This window comes from Zootoca vivipara, chromosome 5, assembly GCF_963506605.1.
Source record: "Zootoca vivipara chromosome 5, rZooViv1.1, whole genome shotgun sequence".
Taxonomy (NCBI): Eukaryota; Metazoa; Chordata; class Lepidosauria; order Squamata; family Lacertidae; genus Zootoca; species Zootoca vivipara.
The window spans coordinates 50,366,777-50,390,879 of record NC_083280.1 but is presented as its reverse complement, the minus strand read 5'-3'; the positions used below and the strand labels follow the sequence as shown (position 1 = coordinate 50,390,879).

Below are 24,103 nucleotides of genomic sequence, written 5' to 3'. Positions count from 1 at the left end.
TATTCGACAAGAAATACCTGGTCATAATAATTCCGAGTGTCAGTCGATTCGGAAGAAACAAAAAAAAATGGACACAATTAGTAAAATGAATAAATATTTTAAAAAAATGGTTGAAGGTGGTGTCAATTTCTTTAAAAGCAAGCAGAATGCCGGGGGTGGACATTGGCGAAAGCTCAGGGTGGGAAACGACGTTACTTTCCAGAAGCAAAAGTAGGCGGCGCGAGGGAGGCGGCAGAAGCTGACCAGGAAGGAAAGAATGGGAGGCTTTCCTTTGGCGCTGCTGTCAAACGTGTGAGTGAGGACGGAGATGGGGGGGGGCTGTTTGCTCGGTGTGAGAAGGGGAGGGAGGGCAGTATCCTGCACTGGTGCGCCAGGTACTGAGCTAAGTCAGAATTGTGCCCCTTGAGCAGAGAGGTCATTTATGGCTTACTGGCAGTCCAAAAGGCAAGGGTGGCGCTTGCCACTGCTGCTGCTTTCCTTCAGAGTGAGTAGATGTCAGGGGCATAGCTGCCAAGTTTTCCCTTTTCTCGCGAGGAAGCCTATTCAGCATAAGGGAAAATCCCTTAAAAAAGGGGATAACTTGGCAGCTATGGTCAGGGGGTTGCTTCCCCCTCCCATTTACGTTTAAAACAGGGGCACGTATGCAGTCGGGTTAATTTGCACAAGACTGCCCTATACCTTTACAGCCTCAAAGAATTCTGGGTACTGTAATTCACCCCTCGCCCAGTAATGATTTCCAGCAGCCCTTAGCAAACTACAATGCCCATAATTCTTTTAGGCGTGTTAATGTTCTGCTGACATGAAGAGGTTCTTTTTGTTCGGCCAGGGCTTAAAGACAAGCAGAATAAAACAACAGCAACAACTCTTGAATGGGGAAAGGAAGAAGAAAAATCCTATCTTCTGTTTAGGCTACTGTCTTTTTTGAGCCAGCCTTCAAAGCTGATGCCCTGTCAAATTTTCAGTTGTGATGGACAGATACAGAATGAGATGTAATAAGTGCAGTGTGCTCTTTTCCCTCTTTGGTGGTGGTGTATTGTGATTAAAACAAGCCTCTGCCTGCAAAATGCTGTAAATAGAAGCTCACAATAAGGTGGAAACATTTGGTTATGAGTAACTGCCAACCTAGCAGTTCGAAAGCACGTCAAAGTGCAAGTAGATAAATAGGAACCGCTACAGTGGGAAGGTAAATGGCATTTCCATGTGCTGCTCTGGTTTGCCAGAAGCGGCTTTGTCATGCTGGCCACATGACCTGGAAGCTATACGCCGGCTCCCTCGGCCAATAATGCGAGATGAGCGCGCAACCCCAGAGTCGGTCACGACTGGACCTAATGGTCAGGGGTCCCTTTACCTTTACCTAACTGTTTTCCAAAGGGATAGAAAGGAATAAATGTAAATTTTTATATAAAAAATTATTTTAATTGTTATGTTTAACACAATGAGATTTGCAAACATGCAGCTGAAAATGTGGGGTTGTTCTGAAATTTACAGGCTGATCCTAAACATGTTCATTTCGATGCAAGATTTGTTATTCTCAATAGGATATGTATGCAGATAGTATGCTTCAAACTGCAGATAGATTGAAGTGTTGAACCTATTTTTTACTTAACAGGTTGTGAGTTTCTTGACAGTTAGCTGGGCTTAGGTTGCCATAGGAATTTTTATTCACAACTCAAAACGTATACTCAGTAACCAGAATAATCAGTCAAAGCAATAATAATTCTTAGTTTTGCAGTGCTAATTTAACATCTATAAAATCCCTGGTCTCAATTAAGATGGAATGAAATTGCCTGATAAATTCTAATCCAGCAATTTCGTGCTAAAGTTAACTCTGATTTTCAGTTATTGGACTTTAAATAGCCAAAAGACACTCAGTTTTTGCTGACTTTGCTGATGTAGACATAACATGGCCATTTCTCAGGATATGTCGTACTGTGTTAAGTGAGGGACTAGACATAATTTTGCCTCTTCTTGTTGTTTCTTATTTCAGAATCATAGAGGGAAACAAAGAAGTCAATTGTACTGTTCCAGAGTACTCCAACCAAACGTCCCATAAACTGAGATTATGACTTACTTCATAGATAGAAGAGAGAGACTTTCTACCATTCTAAGTGCACTTTAGTTTCATGTTGAAATGTAATTTATTGAACTAAACCTAAATTGAGCTTTTTAAAATTGTGTTTGGTTATTTTTGTCATGTACACCAGGGAGATAAAATCCAGTGTAGTAGAAGAAAACAATACACATTTTTTTAAAATGCTACAATACTTTTAAATCTGAAGAAGATATTTTGTATGTTGCTGAGCTGTCATGTCTGAAGTTAGCCTGTTGGAGGAAGACATTTGGGAATACAAATCTATTAGGAAGCTAAGGTCAGTAGACCAGAATTCAGAAGCTATCTGTACAAATGTACATAAAACAAATGGTAGAAAGTCACAAAGACATGGAAATAAGAAAACATCAGAAGAAAAAGAGACTTTGAAGATAACAAAGCAGGGACCAAGGCAAAGAAGTAGCCAAACACCTTTAAAACCAGATCTACCTGTACATGTCGGTGTTCCCAGTGATGACCCTGCTACACAGTCACATGATGGCATCTCATTGACTTCATCAAAGCAAAAGAAAAACTGCAAGAAGCAAAGCCCTTCAAAAGCACGTCCAGTTTATGAAGGGCATTGCCCAAGTTGCCAGATGCCATTTTCTTTGCTGTTAATCCAAACACCTCATTGGCATGTCACAGAATGTTTAGATGGCTCAAGAACTGCTGAAAAAGGTACAGTCATGGTTAGGGAGAAGATGTCTTTCAAATATATTTGCTACTGTGTTTGTGTGTGTTCATGTGCCTTTAACAGGAGTCCAAAATTCAGAAACTTAGCAGGTGAAACCTTTTCCATCACTTACCTCCATGTGAGGGAAACATTAACTTAAATTTCTGCAGCAGGCTGTAGGATGACATGTAAAAATAATAGTATCCCTTTTTCAAAGTTGGAAGAAACTTATATTTACTTTCCACAGTTGTTCCCATAGTATAAAATAAATATCGTGTCCAACTTAAATGTTGTCTAACTTAAATGTTGCCCGAAATGCTAGGTTTTACATATACAATTTTGCAAAACTAAAGTGCCAGCCTGTGCCTTGTGTTGTTTTTTGATGTCCTTAACTTAAGGACATTGATGTTAGTTGTTTCTGCCTAAGGAGGCAGATCACAATGTTACATGTTGTTTTTTCTTTCTTTCAATACAGTACAGTAGTTGAAAAGTTTTCAGTCAAGACATTGCATGCTGTCTGGCAATTTAGAGCAGGCATCCCCAAGCTTTGGCCCTCCAGATGTTTTGGACTACAAGTCCCATCTTCCCTGACCATTGGTCCTCCTAGCTAGGGATCATGGAAGTTGTAGGCCAAAATATCTGGAGGGCTGCAGTTTGGGGATGCCTGATCTAGAGTATAACAACCCAATTCTAGTAATAGTTATTTGGATGTGAGACAATTCATTTCCAAGGAACTTTGTTTCTATGTAAGAGGGGGGGAATTAGGACCTTGCATTTAACTCAGAATAAGCAGTTCTTGCTTGTACATCTTCATGCATACTGAATTGTCCTCTTTGAGATTAAATGCTCTCTTCTTTCAAGTGCTGCTGTCATATGACATCAGGCATTACAGTGAACTAACATCTTTCATACCTGTACTAAATCTGATACTATAACACTAATATCCAGAAGGTTGACAATTGTCATATATTTTTGTGTTTTTTAAGTAAACCTTTTGGGAACCATGTTGTTCTGTAAGTATACAGTTGTACTCAAAACACATTTTGTTTTCTTCCACTACCAACATGTTTTTGTTTCTTTTCTTAGAGTGCCCTGAGGGTCTTCTGTGTACTTCAAGTATTCCTTCTCATTACAAACGTTATAGCCACACCCTTCTTGCTGCAAGCAGAGCAGGGGAATATGTTGGTGAATTTTCCTCATCTAACATAGAAAATGATTTATTTAGTCTCGGTACTGCTTCACCCATCAACTGCAATGCCTTCAGTGATGGGGTGTTACAGGATCCGAAAGACTCTCGGAGTGTGGGAAAACCTCCAAGACAGTGCTTTCAATTGCCAAAAGCTACAAAGATTACAGAAAATGTTAAAGAATCTGAACACAGCACACAGCTTACAGATGAAGTAAAGCTGGCCAAGTGCTATGGTTCTCTTTATCAAGAAACTAAAAGTGGTGAAGATCTTGAAAGTGGCTCTTACCAACGAAGTACGGTAATCTCAGAAGCTGACCTAAGTGACTGTGATATTTCCTACTCTCCACTTAACACAGATGGGGAAGACGCTACAGAGACAGATGATGAGGAGAACATAGAGGTAGAGCATTTTAGAAAAAGGCTGTTTGATTTTGGGAGCCTAGAAGACAAAAGTGGAAGGACTGGAAGTTTTAATAAGCCACTAAGTGCTTCACAACTAAGGGACCAGGAACACAACAGTGTTAAAATAGAGCATAATTTTACAGTGAGCAGTGAATCCTGCAAACCATTAAATGCATTCCAAAGTCTGGATGGTGTTTGTAGGACTCTCTCTCAAAGTAGCAAAGTTTGCAGTTCAGCAAGTATTTTGGATCAGTTGAAACATCCCACAGAAGCCCCCACTGTTGAATATAAAAAAACTCTGGAGAAACCTGAGGAGCTAAAATTGAGTTCTTCAGCTTTTAATGCAGGTGAAAGTGGGTGGGGCAACTCTGATTACTCTAATTGGGCCTCTACGGATTCTGCTAAGGGCACATTGCTTTCAGAATTTAGAGAAGAAGGTACTAAGTCTCCTCTACCTGGCCTAAGAGATACTGTGGAAGAACCCAGTAGTAGCTTAGTTACTGAAGGTAAAAGTGTTACTGGCACATATAGAAGCAGGTTGGCTCATAACAATTCATATTCAGTATCAGAAAAAGTGGGAAGGCTTTGTAATAACATAGCTATGCCTGTTTCCCCAAGTACAGGCTCTAAAACACTGCCATATGTTTCTGCTGCTAATGCAGAAGTCAAATCCACTCCTGCCAAGGAACTAAAACAAATGGATATTGGTGTTTTCTTTGGGTTGCAACCGAAAGCCAAAATGGAGAGCAACCAAAAGAAAAATCTCTGTGAAAGTACGCAGACTTTGAGTCCGCTGGCTGCTGCAGGAAAGAGGCCCGGGTCTCGAAAGAGGAAAGCCGAAGGATCAGTGGGAGAGTCTGATACAATCAGAGAAAGTTCAAGCAAAAATGCCATCTCTGCAGATCCAACATCTGGTGGACAGAAAAGGTGGACAAAGAGGTTTAGGGAGTCCTGTGCTGCTGAAGAGGGAACAAGAAAAAAACAGTGTCCCTTCTATAAGAAGATACCAGGTAGCAGACTCTATTTTGTTTTAGAACTATAATTCTCCTTCCATTGTGTTGCTGCTGTGTCTTCTCCTTAAGTATAAAAATATCTTTTCCTCTTTTGTGCTATGTGAAATTCCTCTTTGAATCACTTCTCCATCTCTTTTTAAAGACCATAGTTCTGCTCTTAAGATAGGAGGGAGGCTCTAACAATCACCAAAATATAAGTAAAAGAGTGAGCATTGCTATGAGTACCCATTAAAAACCTTATTTTGTGGAGAAGTGTGAAACTACACAATAGGAATAGTAATAAGAGCTACTTTATTTTCTTGAAGAATAGGACTAAATAATTGTAAAAAAAATAAAAGTATTTAGGAAAATAAGTGCTATTAAAATTTAATTATGTTTCTAAATCTGAAGCTCACGAAATTCTGTAACATTGTCTCATATATTATTTAAAGCTTTCTATGAAATCGACCATTTCATATGAAACTTCTTTCTCTTCTACTACACATTTGATCAATTGTTCATGGAGCCTCATCCTGTGCATATTTCTTTGGAAATAAGCCTTACTGATTTCATGGGGCTTACTCCCAAGTAATTATGCATGGGATTGCAGCCTCAAAGCTCTTACAATCGTGTATAGTTTTACTCAGAAGTAAGTCCCATGGTATTCCCAGGTAGGTGTGCACAGGATTGCAGCCATAGTATGTTGAATTATACTAACCCACAAAAGAATGTAGCAACTTACATTTTCAAGATTGCATATTTGAAATGCTCCACTGGCTGCATTTCATGTTGAGCAATGTTAAATTTCTTGGCTATTACACCCAGAACTGGAGACTATTCTATGCATCCCTTGAGTTTTCTTAGTCCTTGCTCTTTTCAGGTTGCAGTCTCCTAAATTTCCAGCCAATATTTCTGATGTTCACCAACTCTGTGGCTCTTGAGCCCTATGCACAGGCAATCTAGGATTCTGTGCTAAAATAGTTAACTAGGTTAAATTATGCTAACTGTGTGTATTTGCATATTTAATTCTTTAAAAGTTTTCATTTGGAAGTTTGTGGTGTTTTGTGATGACTGGCCACGAAAGAGGGACTTTGATCAAAAGTGTAAAAAATTAATAAATACACAAGATGTGTTGAGAGACCTGGTACAGATCATATTTGCTCTGGCAGTTAACCTCTTTGTCTTGCATCACTTAGACCCTTCCCTTTATTTTCATTCACTTTTTAAATTGCTAGTGGTAGTTGGTTGTCCTTTGGCAATTCCAGGGCACATTAGCTGATTGGCTGTTCTTGTATTAATATGTTACAGGTACAGGTTTTGTAGTAGATGCATTCCAGTATGGAGAAATTGAAGGATGCAAGGCTTATTTTCTTACACACTTCCATTCTGATCATTATGGTGGCCTAACTAAAAAGTTTACATTCCCGATATATTGCAATAAGGTAGGTTTGGGCTCAAGGGAGATATGCACAATAAGATTTATGCAGTCTATGCAAATGTTACTGAAGCACAGCTGTTACATTTAATTTTAAAGCTGACTTGAATAAATCTGTCATTTACTTCTGGGATTTATCTTTTTTGGCTCAGCACAAATGGTGGTCAGGAGCTGCTAGAATAGCTAACTTGACCTTCACTTAGTTTTTTTAAGTCATCCTTGCCACTGCTGTCCTTTTTGCAGAACTGCAAGTTGTAATATTGAAGCAAACAGAGCACATGCCAAAATCACAATGTTCAAGAGTCTCTAGTGCGGAGGAGACAATAATCAATACCAGTGCTCCAAGCCTGTAAGATACCTGTTTGGAAAGAGCTGATTCAAGGAAAAAAAACCTATTTATTATTGAAAATGGGGCGGGGTTGAGCTTTCTCCATTCTCCATTCTCCATTCTCCATTCTGAATTATAAAACTGGTGATAGGTGACCTATATCAATAAGTTTGTCTCCATCAATTCCCTTGCCTCAGGTCATTGATGTGATGCTCTGTTTCTTTAAATTTACATACTAGACATTTTACAATTCTAGTTTGCACACACATATATATTATTCTATTCTGTAAGTATATAAAGAAGAAGAAAATAGGGAAAGAGACAGACAGACAGAAACAGAGAAAGAAAGAAAAGAACAAGAATGAAAAACCCATGGGGTAGTGGGGTGAGTAGTTTAACCGGAACAGAGTTCTAAAGAAATATTCTGCCAGATATTCTGACATTTATTTTATATATTTTCATGTAAATATTTGTTTGTAAATGGTGAGATTTTGGAAATCAGTCACAGTTACTGTAGCAAGCTTTGTTATTTAGTGGGCTTTAGAAGCCTTGAGCTCCTCTTCCTCTGTGCTAAAGTGATTGTTCATTTGGGTGGGTTTGGTTTTTTTCCTTGCATCAGCTACAAATGAAATCTTGGTTAATTGATAAAACAGAAATATAGTGATGTTAAACACTTTCTGTTGTTCAGATAACTGGAAATCTGGTGAAGAGCAAACTTCGAGTGCAAGAACAGTACATCCATGTCCTGCCAATGAATAGCGAATGCATAATAAATGGCATCAAAGTGGTGTTGCTCGACGCTAATCAGTAGGTATCTTTGACAGAAGCAAGGTCAATACCAAAGGAGTTGAAATGATGGATTTAAGTAGAGACCTGCTTTCAAAAACTGTAGTTCATGTTCAAAACTATGCGGATCCCAAATAAAAAATGGAATGTCTTTCTCTTCTTCCCCCTTCTCTTCTCTGGCAGTTGTCCTGGTGCTGCAATGATCCTATTCTTGTTTCCAAATGGGACTAATATATTACACACGGGAGACTTCAGGGCAGATCCTTCTATGGAGCGCTACCCTTTTCTTATCGGTCAGAAAGTTCACACAGTCTACTTGGATACAACGTAAGTTGCATTTCAGTGATATGCTCTTATCCTTGCTATGTAAATAAAAACAAAAAACTGAAAACACCACAACCTGCTTAGCTTAGACTACCTTGAGCCAGTTTGGACGATTACACACTGGCTTATTAATCTGAGATACGAACAATTGTTACTTACATAGTTCTTTGCCTCTTCTATTCACTCTGGAAAGCGTAGCAGTTGGAAGCGTCATAGCAGACGTCATTGTTGGGAATCCACCTTTGAACCTGGACTTTGAGAGGATAGTTCCCTAGAAAAAAAGAACCTATGGACTTGACTTTGGCCAGTGAAAAGTAACTTTTACATTCTTGGAAAAGCCCAATGTAACTTCTCCCATATACATTGTGATGTAGAGGAAACAATGTAATTTATGGTAAGAGCATTATAAGGAGACATTTTATCTCCTGCATCAGGTGCAGGTGCTTCTGCCACTTTTAAGAGTCTCCTTGGCAATTGGCACCTAGCCTGGAAAAAGGACAGCATTCTGCACTAGCTTCCAAGTCTCCTTTTTTGGGTCAGGAACTTTCTCTCTCACAGACACACCCTCCCCACTGCACTCTCCCCTTCTCCCAACAGTGCAGTATATGCTGGAGAGCTGGGAGCCAGTTCTAACAACTCAGGCAAATCATAGAATGTTAGAGATTATCTGCTCCAACCCCATACTTGATGTGGGTTTTACAAGATAGGATCCAACCAGAGCATCCCTAACAGGTGGGTTGTCCAAACTGCTTAAATACGTCTAGCAAAGAAGAACCCACTATCTTCCGAGGCATTCTATTCCACTGTTAAATGGCCCTTACAATGTGGAAGATCCTTCTACTATTTAGCTGAAATCTAATGTACCAAGTTGTCCTTTGCATTGATGGTGAATTACATATCCTAGGAACTGCTGTCTGTCTCAGCACACCATTGTAACTTCCAATATGTTGCTTCTGCAAAGTTGGTCATTGTTATATCTCTGTAGTGCTTGATCTCTTGTTGCTATATCTGGTGTAGGCCAATTGACAAAACTCAGTACAATGTGTCTCAAAACTGATTTTTAAAAATATGTTTTCTGTTTGCTTTTCTTAAGATACTGTAGTCCTGAATACACTTTCCCTTCCCAGCAAGAAGTGATTCAATTTGCTGTCAATGCGACCTTTGAGACAGTGACTTTAAACCCACGGACTTTAGTTGTTTGTGGCACATATTCTGTTGGAAAAGAAAAGGTCTTTCTAGGTATGTGAGTGAACATTCCACAAGAATTGCAAATATTCTTTTTAAGAGTTAATATTTTCTTAGGGAAGAACATTCAATGGAATCTATTCTGAAACTTCTACTAATAACATGGTTGTGTTTTTTTTTTAAGTATTACAGCATTTCTGTAAAAGTACTTAAATTCGGAGCACAATAGTCCTCTTGGCATGGTGCACAGAGAAGAAATAGGCTATGACATGAACAGTTTGCTGATGGCTGCCCCTTTTAGTAATGCTGCAATTTTAAAACACTCTAGCAGTATTAATAGTCCTGTAAATGTAATGCATTTTTTAAACTTTTAACCTCAGCTTCTTGGTATGTGCATTAACTTTTCAAATGCAATGTAATTTATTTCTGTGCCAAATTGGAAACAGTTGAAGCATGCATGTCAACACTTCCTGAAATCCACCCACCACCCGCTTGTAACTAAGTGAATCTTTCAACCGCTTCAAACCTTTCTTGGCCTATGCTTAAACCACTACCCTTCTAAATTGTACAGACCTATTAGCTGAATGTTTTTAATCAGACAACAGATACTGCTTTTGATGGTTCTTTTTGAAAGGAATTAGTGGGTGCCACTGGGTTACTCACAAGGGGGGCCACCACGAAAGGGTTGTCCTTCTCCTTTAAAACAACACGTACAGGCTGCCAGCTTCTAAATGAAATGTTCCTTCATTTGCTTGAATAAGAACATTTTTCTAATAAGAACCAGTACCTATTATTTCTCCGAGGTAAACCACAAAAGTACATTAATATAAAGACTCAAGCATGTAAAAATCAGACTTGGTTAATGTTTATAAAAATGCACTTCTTTAAAGCAGGACGGCAGACATTGAGAGAAGCTGGTAGGCATGTTTTTCTAACTTAGGCCAATTCCCTGAGTCTTTATCGAAAACACTATTGGATGACCTGGTGTCTTCCAGCTTTTAATCTGCCACAAGCCAAAAGCAGAAGTGACTCGGTTAAAAAACACCAACAACCTTGGACATGCCTCTGGGATGGTAACTGATTTTTAAGAACATTGAAGTTTTATTTTCCTTGCCCACTTCTGTTTCCATCATGTCGTAATCCTTCCCCCCCTTTTTGTAGCTCTTGCTGAAGTTCTAGGTTCAAGAGTAAGCATGTCCCAAGACAAATACAAAACATTGCAGTGCCTGGAATCAGAAACAATGAATTCCCTCATCACCCTGGACTGGAATAACACTTTGGTTCACCTTTTACCCATGATGCAAATTAATTTTAAGGTAAGCTTTAAAACTGTCACTTGTACTCATCTGGCTAATCTTAAATTGGTGGGGAGAGACAGAAGTCTGTCATCTTGTTCCTAACATCATATTTAAAATTAAGGAACAAACCACCTCTCAGTACATCTCAATCTAAGAGTTTATTTTCAGTGCCAGAACTGAACAGTGCCAGTCCTTTCACACATATACCCAATGCTGGTTTTCTCCCAAGGTTTCTTCATTTTAGCAGTCTAATTTTTTTGATGGGGTGTGTGTGAAATTGTTAAACATTTGAGAGTCCAGCTGTTCAGCACCACCAAGACCTGTGCAGTTGATTTAAAGTTATTTCTCGTGGCTGTGCTTTTATTTCATTACTACAGAACATACATATTTCATTTTCCATTTTGTTCTTTATATAGACATTTCTGACTTAATAGCTTATATTCAAATTCTGTTTGATTTGGTCTGTGTCACTGCTAGTCTTTGCTTTCTATTTTATGTATTTGTAGAATCTCATTTGCCTTTACTTTCTTTCGTGCATTTATTTGTTGATGTTTATTTTCCTGCTTCTGATGTCATACAATTTTCTGAATACTAATCTTTCCAGGTATTTTCAAATGGATGCTCTTTGTACAATGACTGAACATACATGAAACAGAACTTGACATAAAAAGCATTGGTTATCTTTTAAATCCACACTAAGATTATTATGCTTTTCATGGACGAAAACAAAGCTTATGCTAAAAAATTTCATCATTTTCACTTTTTAGTGTTTGACTAGCATAAAGTCTCCATTGAGAACCCTTAGGCTATGTCAGATATATTTATTTTTTACCAATCTGACAAATGGAAATTTCAAATTTTGTTGCCACATATTATGTAAATTAAGCGAATGTTTTTAAGCTTCTTAAAACATTTTTTCTACTACTAATTGGCATTCGCTTTTGACAGAATGGACACTGAAAGTGTACAAAATGCCGCAGCTTCCATTCTTATCTAATTTGATTTATCTAATTTGACAAGACTCTGAGAACTCTTGCCATCATTTAGTCTGTTTTGCTTTGATCAGATGACTATCGATTTTTATTTTTATTTTGCAATGAATGTTTTAAATCCTTAATAACCAACTGTTCTTTTCTTTCAATAGAATTTGAAGAATCACTTGAACAAATTCTCTGAGAATTTTGATCAAATTTTGGCTTTTAAACCCACTGGTTGGACTTATTCAGATGGGCGTGGCTCTTTGAGTGATATTAAACCTCAGACCAAAGGAAATATTACTATATATGGTAACATAATTTCAAATGTTTCAATATGTTTATTTCTTTTCTGAATACATACTGTATTCTTTCTTCTTGTGGGTAATGGATGTTCCTTAACAAAATTGAAATGATTTATTAATGAACATCATACTTCATTGTTAACTATCGTTGCTCCTGCTCCTGTGCACTTGAAGACAGCAATTGTGGATACAGCTTGTTGTTACCAAAATTTATTCTGTGTTGTTTCATTTGCAGGAATACCTTACAGTGAGCACAGCAGCTTCCTCGAAATGAAACGATTCATCCAGTGGTTGAAACCTCAGAAAATTATCCCTACTGTTAATGTAGGAAACTGGAAAGCCAGAAATGAAATGGAGAAGCATTTCAGAGCCTGGAAGATGGAGGCTGCAGGGTGGAACTAGGAAGAAGAGTAGATGGAATTTGCAGCTGTATATTCCCTTTCTGTTTTTTCTGTCCTTTTCTTTGGCTCTGACCTTTGCAGAAGCAATAATACAGTGACGGGTTCCTTCATTTGCTAATTATAAGGATACCGTTTGTTATCTGTAGCTGTAACGAGTAGAAACTTTGTCAAAGGAGGTATGCCCTGAAAAGCAATTTAAAGAAATGCAAAATGTTAAGCACCTCTATTACAAATCCAGGCTCCTTAGATGGCATAAAGAAATCCCTCCTGATAGGTAAGAAAGTGATGGCTACTGATTAATCCCTGTCATATTGAAGTATCTATTTAGGTCCCAGGGGGACAAACAAGTATGCAAATATTTTACTGGGGATTTCATGCTACTTGCTTGTGGTCTCACCACATGTTAAGTGACAAGCATCCAAATTTAAGGTTTTTGTTTCTAAGGGGCATTGTTCTGCCAATTGGCTGCCTTGCCAGTCTTAAATTGTTCAAGCTTTGGGGGGCTTTCCTGAAATTTTCATGACCAAGAGTCTTCCAAACAACCATTTTTATATGATGAATTTGGTGGACTAACATCCATTGCTTAGGTCAGGCATAGGCAAACTCGGCCCTCCATATGTTTTTGGCCTACAACTCCTATGATCCCTAGCTAACAGGACCAGTGGTCAGGGATGATGGGAATTGTAGTCCCAAAACATCTGGACGGCTGAGTTTGCCTATGCCTGATCTAAGTCATGTTCCCCCCATCCTCACCCCTGAGACAGTAAAAAAATATATTCTATGAACCCAAGTTGTCCTGAAAGATGGTAGTCTGAATCTGCATAGCAATCAGCATCTCAGAGCTAGGAGTCTTAACACTAATTTTGTAACTTATTTGCAGAGTTTACATCATTATTGCACACTATGCACAGGTGCGGAGTAGAACAATTAATGTCAAGAAAAATGTATGAATAAGAATATTTTAGGCATTTTTATAAAAGAAATACATTTTTAATAAACTATTGAAATATATTTATGCTTTATTTGTATTTTGCATGGATGTTTTGAAAAAGCTAATACGGTACAATGCATTGAAGGTTCCCATGGCGTTGGAGCAACTTCTGTCTCGTACTTTCAGTTCTGTTTATATCCTGACCCTTGATCTTACAATTGTATCTGAGTTAAGAACATAAAGAGAGCTTTGCGGGATTGGATGATGGGTCTCTCTAATCCAGGAGTAGGGAGCCACAAGGTGCTAGATTACAACTCCCATCATCCCTGACCAATGGCCATGCAGACTGGAGCCAACAGATGTTGGAGCCCAACAACATCTGGAAGGGCTGTGGTTCCCCATCCCTGATATATCCCATTTAGTTATCGTGACTAATAAGGTAAAGGTAAAGGGACCCCTGACCATTAGGTCCAGTCGTGACCGACTCTGGGGTTGCGCGCTCATCTCGCATTATTGGCCGAGGGAGCCGGCGTATAGCTTCCAGGTCATGTGGCCAGCATGACAAAGCCGCTTCTGGCAAACCAGAGCAGCACATGGAAACGCCGTTTACCTTCCCGCTGTAGCGGTTCCTATTTATCTACTTGCATTTTGACGTGCTTTCGAACTGCTAGGTTGGCAGGAGCTGGGACCAAGCAACGGGAGCTCACCCCGTCACAGGGATTCGAACCGCCGACCTTCTGATCGGCAAGCCCTAGGCTCAGTGGTTTTAACCACAGCGCCACCTGGGTCCCTAATAGCGGTTACCTAATCCCCTTTCAAACCAGTAGCCATCACCATATTTTGTAACACCAGATTCCATAAATTACTTATAAGTTGTGTGAGTAATCATTTGCCTTTTGATCTTTACGTTTGCCCTTTTATCTTCAGCACCATTGTGCAAGTAGAAGTCCTTACACAGGGCTTCCTTAGGTGACTCCTGCCCTCTTGGCTACCTCTCTGGTATGGAGGCCAGCTTAATGACATGGCTGGCTTTTTTGTTTTAAGTTAATCATTTCCACATTTGGGAATTTTAGTTAAGTGTATGCTACCATCGCCTAGTAACTTATTTAATTTTTAAATGTGTCACTCAAGTTATAAAACTTTTGTCACCTCTGTGATGGCTGACATCTTTGTACTTGACGGATGGCTGGTATAGCTATGCAAAGAATTCGTTTTGAAATGGGGACAGTCAGCCATAATGACAAACACATTTAACTGTGCTAGCATGCAGTTAGATAACAAAATTCAGCAGGAGGGAGACTAATAACACTTTCTCGCATCTTATTCAGTATTGCAAGAGGAGAAAGTCTTCTCCATCTTGCTGGGTTTTGAAAGGATTGTGCTGTTGAGAATGAACAAGCCACAAAAGCAGCTGTCTAGACACTGGGAAATCTTGGAAAACTCTTGTTGTGATTGGCCGGAGTCAGCATGACCACGTCATTTTTTAGCCAATTAATTTGGTCTTGATTAAAGCCTGATTCCAACAGTGGTTATCTACTCACCAAGTCAGGAGGGAGTAGTTTCTAACTAGATTTCCCCTTTGTCAGTAGAGTGTTCTGGCTTGAGCGTGATGTTCCAAGCATGCCTGTGCATCAGTCTTTGTGCCTGTTCCCATCCCTGTACTTGTATCCTTGCCATGGTTTTGTATTCATTGACTACAGCTTTTCAGCACATCATCAACATTTCATGCTCAACAGCATCCCACTTCTTTATAACTTTCCACATTCTGGTGGAAAAAATTACTAGTATGATCTTAAACTCAGAATGACATTATTTATGTTCATTCAACTGGAACTGACAAAGTAAAATGATTAATAATGGAAATGGGTACATAGATTACAGAACTGGAGTTGCAAAAAGCTATGGAAAACCACTTAGTAATAAGAGATTCTACGTTTTTCTACTTCTGTCTGGTTGGTGCCTTCGATGGTTTCTTGATCAAGGGAAGGAGCTGGGTTGGGGGTTGTGAAGCAAAATTCCCAATGGAAATTAATAAAAATTGGAGAGGAGAGGAGAGAGTATGAAGTCTAAAAATAAATATACAAAGGTAAATACCAAATATCTTTTTGTATAAGATAAACTAATCTAAATAAAGACTTAAACCAAAAGGAGTAAAAAAGAAAACTTCCAATTCTTCGTCTTTCAGCTATATATAGAAAATTATTCAAAACACCCACTCCAAAATAACACCTAACAATTCTACTTTCAATAAACCAATATTTTCTTCAATCCTCAAACCCAGATATCATAAGCTCATTTTCTTTTTCATGCAAAAAGTCTATATGGGGTTTCTAATCTTTTGTTGTTGTTTAGTCGTTTAGTCCTGTCCGACTCTTCGTGACCCCATGGACCAGAGCATGCCAGGCACTCCTGTCTTGCACTGCTTCCTGCAGTTTGGTCAGACTCGTGTTGGTAGCTTCGAGAAAACTGTCCGACCATCTCGTCCTCTGTCGTCCCCTTCTCCTTGTGCCCTCCATCTTTCCCAACATCAGGGTCTTTTCCAGGGAGTCTTCTCTTCTCATGAGGTGGCCATAGTATTGGAGCCTCAGCTTCAGGATCTGTCCTTCCAATGAGCACTCAGGGCTGATTTCCTTCAGAATGGATAGGTTTGATCTTGCAGTCCATGGGACTCTCAAGAGTCCTCCAGCACCATAATTCAAAAGCATCCATTCTTTGGCGATCAGCCTTCTTTACGGTCCAGCTCTCACTTCCATACATCACTACTGGGAAAACCATAGCTTTAACTATATGGAGCTTTGTCAGCAAGGTGATGTCTCTGCTTTTTAAGATGCTGTCTAGGTTTGTCATTGCTTTTCTCCCAAGAAATCTAATCTTTAGTAAATATCAATGATATTTCTTTGATTACCAATGGAAATTATATTTATAAGTAAATGACTACACAATTATATAGGATTCATGTAAAAATAAATAATCAACATTTTATTTTATTGTTGGAAATTGCAAATGTCCCAAATTAAATGGGAATTACAAAATAGGAATGTTGATATGTCTCCTGTTCAATAAAATCAATATAGCAACTATACTAAGCACCTATATCAAGGGAAAACAAGATGGTGCCCTGCAGATGTTTTGGAAAAGACAGGGCATCATTTGCCTTTTGCTTGGCCTGAAATATAGAAACAACATGTGATTGCTATTTTCGGATCAATTAATATGGAGTAGATAAGTGATTTTGTGTCCCACTAAAAAGGTAAATCAACACTCTCCATTTTGTCCAATATATATTTTTGGAACCTGCAGACAATCTCTTCCTTCTGACATCAGAACATTACAGACGGATTAAAAAAAATATGTGGAGTATGTGCTACTCCCTGGTATATTTACTGTTCACCTGCTTTTTGTCTGAAACTTGAAGCAGAAATATACTTTTTCTTTAGGCCCAGAAAGAGCTGCCCAAAGGTTAATTGGCAAGAGGACATGATCCTTTATGTAACTTAAGTAAACATCCTGCATTTCCAAGAGACAATTTTTTGCCTGACAGGTAACTTTAGCAACAGATTCAATGGGCTGTTTAAACTGCAGTGAATCCAGAGTATCTCTTTCAAACTCACATGCTATTAATCTCCAATGTGACTATAAAATATGCATTATAAATGTCTAGATTCTAGAGTATATAAAGTTGAGATTCAAATGCTATCTTTCACCTTAATGATTTTAAGGCTGTATGAATTTTGGGTGATCCTATTCCTTGGCAACAGCAGTGACCTTTATTAATATTTTCTTGAATTCTCAGAACTTCCAAATACTCAGATCAAGCCAATCCTTATCCATCCAGTTCTGATTTGAAAAAAATAAAATAAACACACATATAAGATGAGAACAGAAGGTGCTTCAACTGTCTCAACTTAGTTCCCCCCCCACTCCCAAGTTACATATGTTCTTTGTTATTAAGGAAATTACTTTGGTTTCATTACAACATAAACAAGATAAAAGTAAATTTTTACATTGGTTCATATTACATGTACTGAAGGTTGATTAATGTGTTAAGAAGTGAGGTGTTAATCATGGAAGGCTAATCATACCTTGCCCATTCCTGGCCAGAAAACCAACACAAATTTGGTCCTAGAGTCAGGATTCAAATTTGTTCAGTAGAAACTCAGAGAGGCAGAGAGTGAAGCACAAGCAGTGATAAAAAACAACAACAATTTGTTTATTGGTGTACTATGCTTCAATTAAGACATATAGAAGATAATGACGTTTTAAAATTTAACGCAGGGGTCCCCAAACTAAGGCCCGGGGGCTGGATGCGGCCCAATCACCTTCTAAATCCGGCCCGCAGACGATCCGGGAATCAGCAAGTTTTTCCATGAGTAGACTGTGTCCTTTTATTTAAAATGCATCTCTGGGTTATTTGTGGGGCCTGCCTGGTGTTTTTACATGAGTAGAATGTGTCCTTTTAATTAAAATGCGTTTCTGGGTTATTTGTGGGGCATAGGAATTCATTAAAAAAAATTTCAAAATATAGTCCGGCCCCCCACAACGTCTGAGGGACTGTGGACCGGCCCCCTGCTGAAAAAGTTTGCTGACCCCTGATTTAACGGAAAACGAAGCGACTTATAGCAATGTAACAGTTGAATATAACAGCAACTGCACTGGTTTACTAAAGTCATAAACTAATAATTGCATTGACAAAGCAATCAGAGTGAGTAACATGGTTAATATGGTTTCCTCATAACTTCCTCCAGCCGATCAAGTTTTTAAACAGAAGTTATATGTTTCCTACCATTTTAGCATTTTGGAAGAAAGTACAGTTAACCGATCTAGGTTCTAGCCACAGAAAAATTGACTTTGTTGTAAAGGGGGGGGGCTGCTTTTGAGAGCAGAATAGCTTTTGGAATAGATCTGGAAGATGCTTTAATGTCTGAAACATTTCAGTGAGTTGCACTGAAAACCACTGCATACTCCTCTCAAGGCAATGGGGTAGTTGAAGTGACCTCAAATGCCTTTTCTGCTTCTCATGTCTTTGGTCCTTTAACCATCATTATACAATGCCATCTTCTTATCGAGTCTCTCTGATGAGTACCTTGGCACCAGCCGAACTTTTCCACTCTGTCAGATGTGCATGAACTGTGGTATCATAGAGCTGATAGAAACTGGCACAAACAAAAACCTAAAATAAACCCTTATGTAAAACAGAGTTAAATGTGGGGAAATATCTCCCTACTTAAAGCTTGCTCCCATACTGCAGGGCTTAGAGAGGTTTTGCAAAGCGGCAGAGAGTCCTTTTTGTCCCAGACATTAAAATGTATACTACTCGAAGGCTCATTTTTCAATTACTACTTCCCAGAAATGACAGAAAAAGAGAGTAGAATCAAAGATAATGTCACAATTATCACCGCTGTGAGCTACTTTCCAACAGTGGTAGTAATTTCATTTCATAAGTTAGCACCAGCAATGCCTTTCGCGAATTAGAAAATAGCTCCTTGAGGAACCGAACAGTCCTGTATGGTCACTTCTACATAACCAAACGGGTTAAAAGAGGACACAGATTTGCATAATAGTTGTATGTGCTTATGTACCCTGCAGAGGTATTATTTGAATGTAAAACACTTTATGCATTCTGAAACAAATAAATGTGTAAAGTAGCCAACTTAGAAATAATGACAATTTAAATAGAAATGCAATACATCTCACCCTGGTGAGGAAGATTAAATGATTACATTTGTGTCTGCCCAGTCTACTGTCCAGGTGTTACCTGTTGATGGACAGCTTCAAGGTCTCTGCTTTCCCTTCTCAGGGTTCATTATCTTTAAACGAGACTTTGGAGAGCACAGCCCTTCAAAGATAGGATGCCTTTAAATAGAGGGTTGTCTTCTGACTGCCTTCTCTAAAGTAGGACACATGACCAACCAAGTGGTCCGCCATGCAGAGATAGCAAGCCCTTAATTCACTTCAACCTACGATTTGTTTATTTGTTCAAGGTGTGAATATGAGGTTCAAGTGAGAGTGCAGAGACAGGGTGGTGAGATCAATGAGCACTGGCAAGCAAAAAAGGGGTTTTCAAGGGTTTCAGAGTTGACACAAAGTGATTCCTATTTCCCTGATCTCTTTCCATTGTTTCCCTGGTCAATTTTGCCCAGCGGAGCTTAAATTTCATAGCTTCCACCAGGGCAGCTTCAAACTTGGGTACTAATCAGGACATGAGAAATGTAGATGAGACAGGTGGGAATAGGACAGTTTCTGAAAATGTTAAATTGTGATACTGCAGCCAGGGATGAGCTTGTTTTCATTTGGTACAGTTATTAGTATAGTTTGGATGCTTTTAATGGACTAACCCCTTGGAAAGCCATCTAAGTCAATGGCCACATCACAACACAGCATTATATAAAAATATTATTTTATCTGCCTTTTCCTGTTGTCCATCAATTTAACTTGATGATCCCAAGTTCTGGTACTAGGGGCAGAGGAGGAACACCTGTCTGTCCACTGTTCTCTCACCATGCATACTTTTATAAACTTCTAATTTTAATCAGAAGTTGTAGAAGGAATCTTAAAGAGGTCTGCAGGCTCTGTTTCTTTCCCTCCTTTACTTATTGTTTCCCACTTTGTTCTCTAATTTCATTTCCCCCAATAATGTATTATTTCCTGCCTTTAATGTGACAAATAGTTCTGCATCCCCGACCCCTATTTGCAGCCATCTCTGTAAGGAGCTTGTGCAATATCGGTACAGTTTGTTGCCTTAAATGAATTATGATTAATTATGTGATATTTCTCTCTCTCTCTCTCTCTCTCTCTCTCTCTCTCTCTCTCTCACACACACACACACACACACACACACTTCCTCTCTCAGAACAAGTTTGTGAAAGGGATATGAATAAACAGTGTCCTGATCTACATCACAAACACATCCAAAAGCTGAGCCCAGCCCAATGCACAGCTGCTTTCCCCTCTATTTCTGTCTTTGCCATTCTACTGATTTAACCCTTCTCATAGATGCCAGTTCAGGGTGATAGCTGTAGGTTCTCAGAAGCAGCCCCAGTGCATTAAAAAAAACACCTCTCTATCCAGTGATTGCCTGAACAGACTTTATCCCATAACTAAGTGACTGAAACGAATAAAAACCCTCAGAGTAATAATTATTACAGTGGTGGAGTGTAACATTTGGCGTGGAGCCAACTCAGAAGGTACGTGGGAGAGTTGATTCAGGAAGCAGCTGAGAAACTTTTGAGGAAAAGGCAACAAAGCTTAATGCACATTCGTAATTAAAAGCTGCAGCTCCTTCACAATACCCAATAAGGACTTGAAAGGGTTGAAAGGTGCAGCACGTCAATAATGTTTAATCAATTAGGTCGATTTGAAGATGTAGAGTTTACCAAGCAGCAGAACAGAACAATTGGTGACATTTGCATTCCAGATTAGCAGCTGTTAGCTGCATCTTATTTCCCACCATGTTGCACACCACTGATATCACAAGCCAGAGTCTTGAGTTCCCACAATTTTCATCTAAGGGAATAAGACAAATTTATAAAGAACAAAGCTATCAAGGTGTACTAGTTATGATGGCTATATGCTGCCTCTTGGATCAGATGCAGGATGCTGGGAAATAACAGCAGAAGAGGGTCAGAATTGTTTTCATGTCCTGCTTTTGGATTGGTTGGCCACAGCAGAAGCAGGAGCTAAATACTTCAGGAGCTAAATGTGGCTTCTTGGGTGTCTTTTTCTGACCCCTGGGACTTTCTCTAACCTGTGTCTTCTCAGGTTACACTCCTTTTCCCCAGGCCACATCCCTTACCATACATACCTCTGTGCCAACCTTGAGTGTTTTTGTCTGTCTGGAAAGTGCCATTGAACTGTGATAGTGTATCTTGCTTACCTGGATGGAGGATTCAGAGGTTTTGGGACCAAAATGTCCACAGAGGTAATGAAAAGTGAAAGGTTGGTTGTAGCAGAATAAAGATGGTGGCATTTGGAATACAGACTGAAGGAAGAAACAGCTTCCCTAAGTATATGTGCTCTCCTAAGAAAGTCAATGCCGAAAGTGGAGAAGAGAGAGGTTGTTCGGAAAGCCTGCTCATCACAGCAGTAAAGTGAGAAAATGATCAGAAGCTGCCTTGAGGTCCTGTGCCCCATTGTATCAAGGCAGCCTTCTCCAATCTGCAACTGGGCAACCGTAATGAAGTTCAATTTAGGAAATAGTCAGTTACCAAGTCAAGCAATGTGTGCACTATAAGGAAAAGGGAGCTATGAGTAGGGCTGCCATACATCCGGAAATAAAAGCTCAACAATTTTGGGGTGTCCTGATTTTTACTTTTGAAAATATGGCAACCCTAACTATGAAAAATAGGAATATAGGAAGTTGGCTTATACTGAGTCAAACTATTGGGTCAATCTAACTCAAAAGTGTCTACACTGACTGGAAACATTACTGGAAAGATTACTGCAGAATTCCAGCTCCACCTAGAGATACCAGGGATTGAACCTGGGACCATCTGCTTGCCATACAGATGCTTAAGCATTGATCTATTGGCTTTTCCCAACAGATCAATCTGTTCTGATGGATATCTTCATAGGGCACAGATGGGATCTATTTTGTTATAGTTCAGAGAATCTGGAGAATATGAACTCTTGGCAGCAGCCCTTAAAATAAAAGAAAAAATCAATAAATTTGATATTCAAGGAACACCTGAAATGCCAGAAGCATTTCTAGGAACTGCTCCATACGTTCCAAGTTGCCTGTGAGACTCATCTGGTTAAAGCTGAGTCTTTAATAAGACAAAAATCTGAAAAGGTTGTGGGAGAAGATTAAAATGCACTGCTATGGGTGGAAACAATAGTTGCCCCATATACTAGCTGAAATAAAGCTCCTTATTGTTCCCCAAGAAAACTAACAGTAATAACAATAAAAGAGCCAAATTTGACAAGTGCTTAAAAGCTATGACCTTGACTATTGTTTGACTATATGCTATGAACATCCCTAAACTTTTTTTTTGGGGGGGGGAGGGATAATGAATAATCTGATTTGTGAGAGAAATGGAGATACGAGCGCAAAGAGTGATTCAACAACTCTACAGCCAGATTAGTAGTCACCACAAAGTTATGAAGAAACATCACAACTCAGGAGACGGATTAGCCTAGGATCAAGGTGGGTGGGTGGGTGGGTTGTCACAGTAGCAGTGACCTGTCCTCCTTTGTGACATCTCTTGCTATAGGCTTAAAAGTCACCCACTAAAGGTGCAGTAGAGGGCACTGTCCCATTGCCAGTATTGAAGGGAAATTTAACTACCAATCTACAGTAGTTGGTTAGATAGGAGCGTAGGAGCCTTAAACTGAGCCAGTGCATTGAGTATTGTCTACACTGGCTGGCAGCAGCTCCTCATGCTTTTAGGCAGGAATCTTTCTCAGCCCTACCTTGAGGTGCCAGTGATTGAACTTGGGACCTTCTGCCTGCAAAGCAGGTGCTCTGCCATTGACCCACGACCCCTCCCCAATGTTTTTGTGCATTCAATGGTGGGGGAAGAGCCATCTTGTCCTTTGCCTCATGAAGCAAAATGCCTTGAGCCGACCTGAGTAGCTAAGTGACTAGGCACAAAAGAACTGAAGGGTAATGTCACCTTCTGATGACATTTCTCTGTAGAAACTGCATGCACAAACATTCTTATTGTTTCCCCTGCACCAGAAGCTAACTGATTCAGCATAACATCATTTGTTACTGTCATTTATCCAAACCAGAAATATATAATGTAGCATATTTCTATAGAATAGAACATATGGTTCTCTTGTCTACATCTTATACACCAGAAGCAAGATACAATATAATATTTAAAAATCCCAGTTGTCCAAGGGAACAGGACCTGTGCTTCTGTGTAAAGCTGAGTGCTTATTTAAATAAGTTAACATTGATTTAATGGTTACTCAAAGGGCTGGTTCACGCACAACACTAAATAATGTACAAACTACAATGAGCTTGATCAAAGCCTTTCCCCTCTCATGCTGCCATGTGGATGGAAGCACTTTATTTAATTTCCACAAATCTTTGATCCTCCATATCCCACCTTTTCGCCAGACTGGGACTCAAGGCCATTTACAAAAACTGAAATAAGTAAAGGTAAAGGTAAACGTACCCCTGACACTGGACCCTGACCCCTAACATGGACGCTGGTACCAGAGCCTGCAATAAATGGACATAAATCTGACATCAGGAATCACAAGACAGAGAAACCAGTAGGAGAACACCCAGGACATTCTATACAAGATCTCAAAGTAGCTGTCTTATTACAGAAAAATTTCCCGCCGGAGCGGTACCTATTTATCTACTTGCACTTTGACGTGATTTCGAACTGCTAGGTGGGCAGGAGTTGGAACCGAACAATGGGAGCTCACCCCGTCGCAGGGATTCGAACCGCCGACCTTCTGATCGGCAAGCCCTAGGCTCAGTGGTTTAGACCACAGTGCCACCCGCGTCTCTGAAATAATATGGATTAAAAAAAACCTGAAATAACATGGATAAAATACAAAAACCTAAAAATATACAAAAGGTAATGATTTAAAAAAACTATAATAGAATGAAAACAATGTAAAAAACAAATATATTAATATACATATAGTAAAAACAGTAAAACACAGAATTATTTAAAGCCCTTTTCTTAAAAACAGTCAGTTCCTGAAAGCCTATTGAAATAAAACAGTCTTCACCTGCTGGTGGAAGAACAGCAAGGAGGGACCCATTCTAGCCTTTCTAGGAAGGGAATTCCGAAGACTGGGAGCAGCCACTGAGACCGCATTCTCTCA

General features: G+C 39.3%; 2 protein-coding genes across 2 annotated transcripts in view; one reads left to right on the top strand and one right to left on the bottom strand.

Annotated features, from left to right (window-relative positions):
- The first annotated feature begins 136 nt into the window (after positions 1-136).
- Positions 137-13,797, top strand: DCLRE1A (DNA cross-link repair 1A). Its single transcript, XM_060274754.1, has 10 exons — positions 137-291; positions 1,988-2,770; positions 3,852-5,366; positions 6,657-6,790; positions 7,800-7,918; positions 8,081-8,224; positions 9,315-9,460; positions 10,568-10,722; positions 11,849-11,990; positions 12,219-13,797. The coding sequence occupies exons 2-10, from the start codon at positions 2,308-2,310 to the stop codon at positions 12,383-12,385; spliced, it is 2,985 nt and encodes a 994-aa protein (XP_060130737.1). The 5' UTR covers positions 137-291; positions 1,988-2,307; the 3' UTR covers positions 12,386-13,797.
- A 2,470-nt stretch (positions 13,798-16,267) lies between these two features.
- HABP2 (hyaluronan binding protein 2) overlaps positions 16,268-24,103 on the bottom strand; it is a 165,139-nt gene continuing 157,303 nt past the window's right edge. Inside the window, exon 15 of the mRNA XM_035134075.2 lies at positions 16,268-17,397. The gene's annotated coding sequence lies outside the window, so the exon portion shown is untranslated. The remainder of the gene's footprint in view (positions 17,398-24,103) is intronic.

Coding starts and splice junctions, on each gene's coding strand:
- DCLRE1A (XM_060274754.1), top strand. CDS start 2,308: ATGTCTGAAGTTAGCCTGTTGGAGGAAGACATTTGGGAATACAAATCT. Junction 6,791..7,799: donor TCCCGATATATTGCAATAAG/GTAGGTTTGGGC, acceptor TCTGTTGTTCAG/ATAACTGGAAATCTGGTGAA. Junction 8,225..9,314: donor ACAGTCTACTTGGATACAAC/GTAAGTTGCATT, acceptor GCTTTTCTTAAG/ATACTGTAGTCCTGAATACA.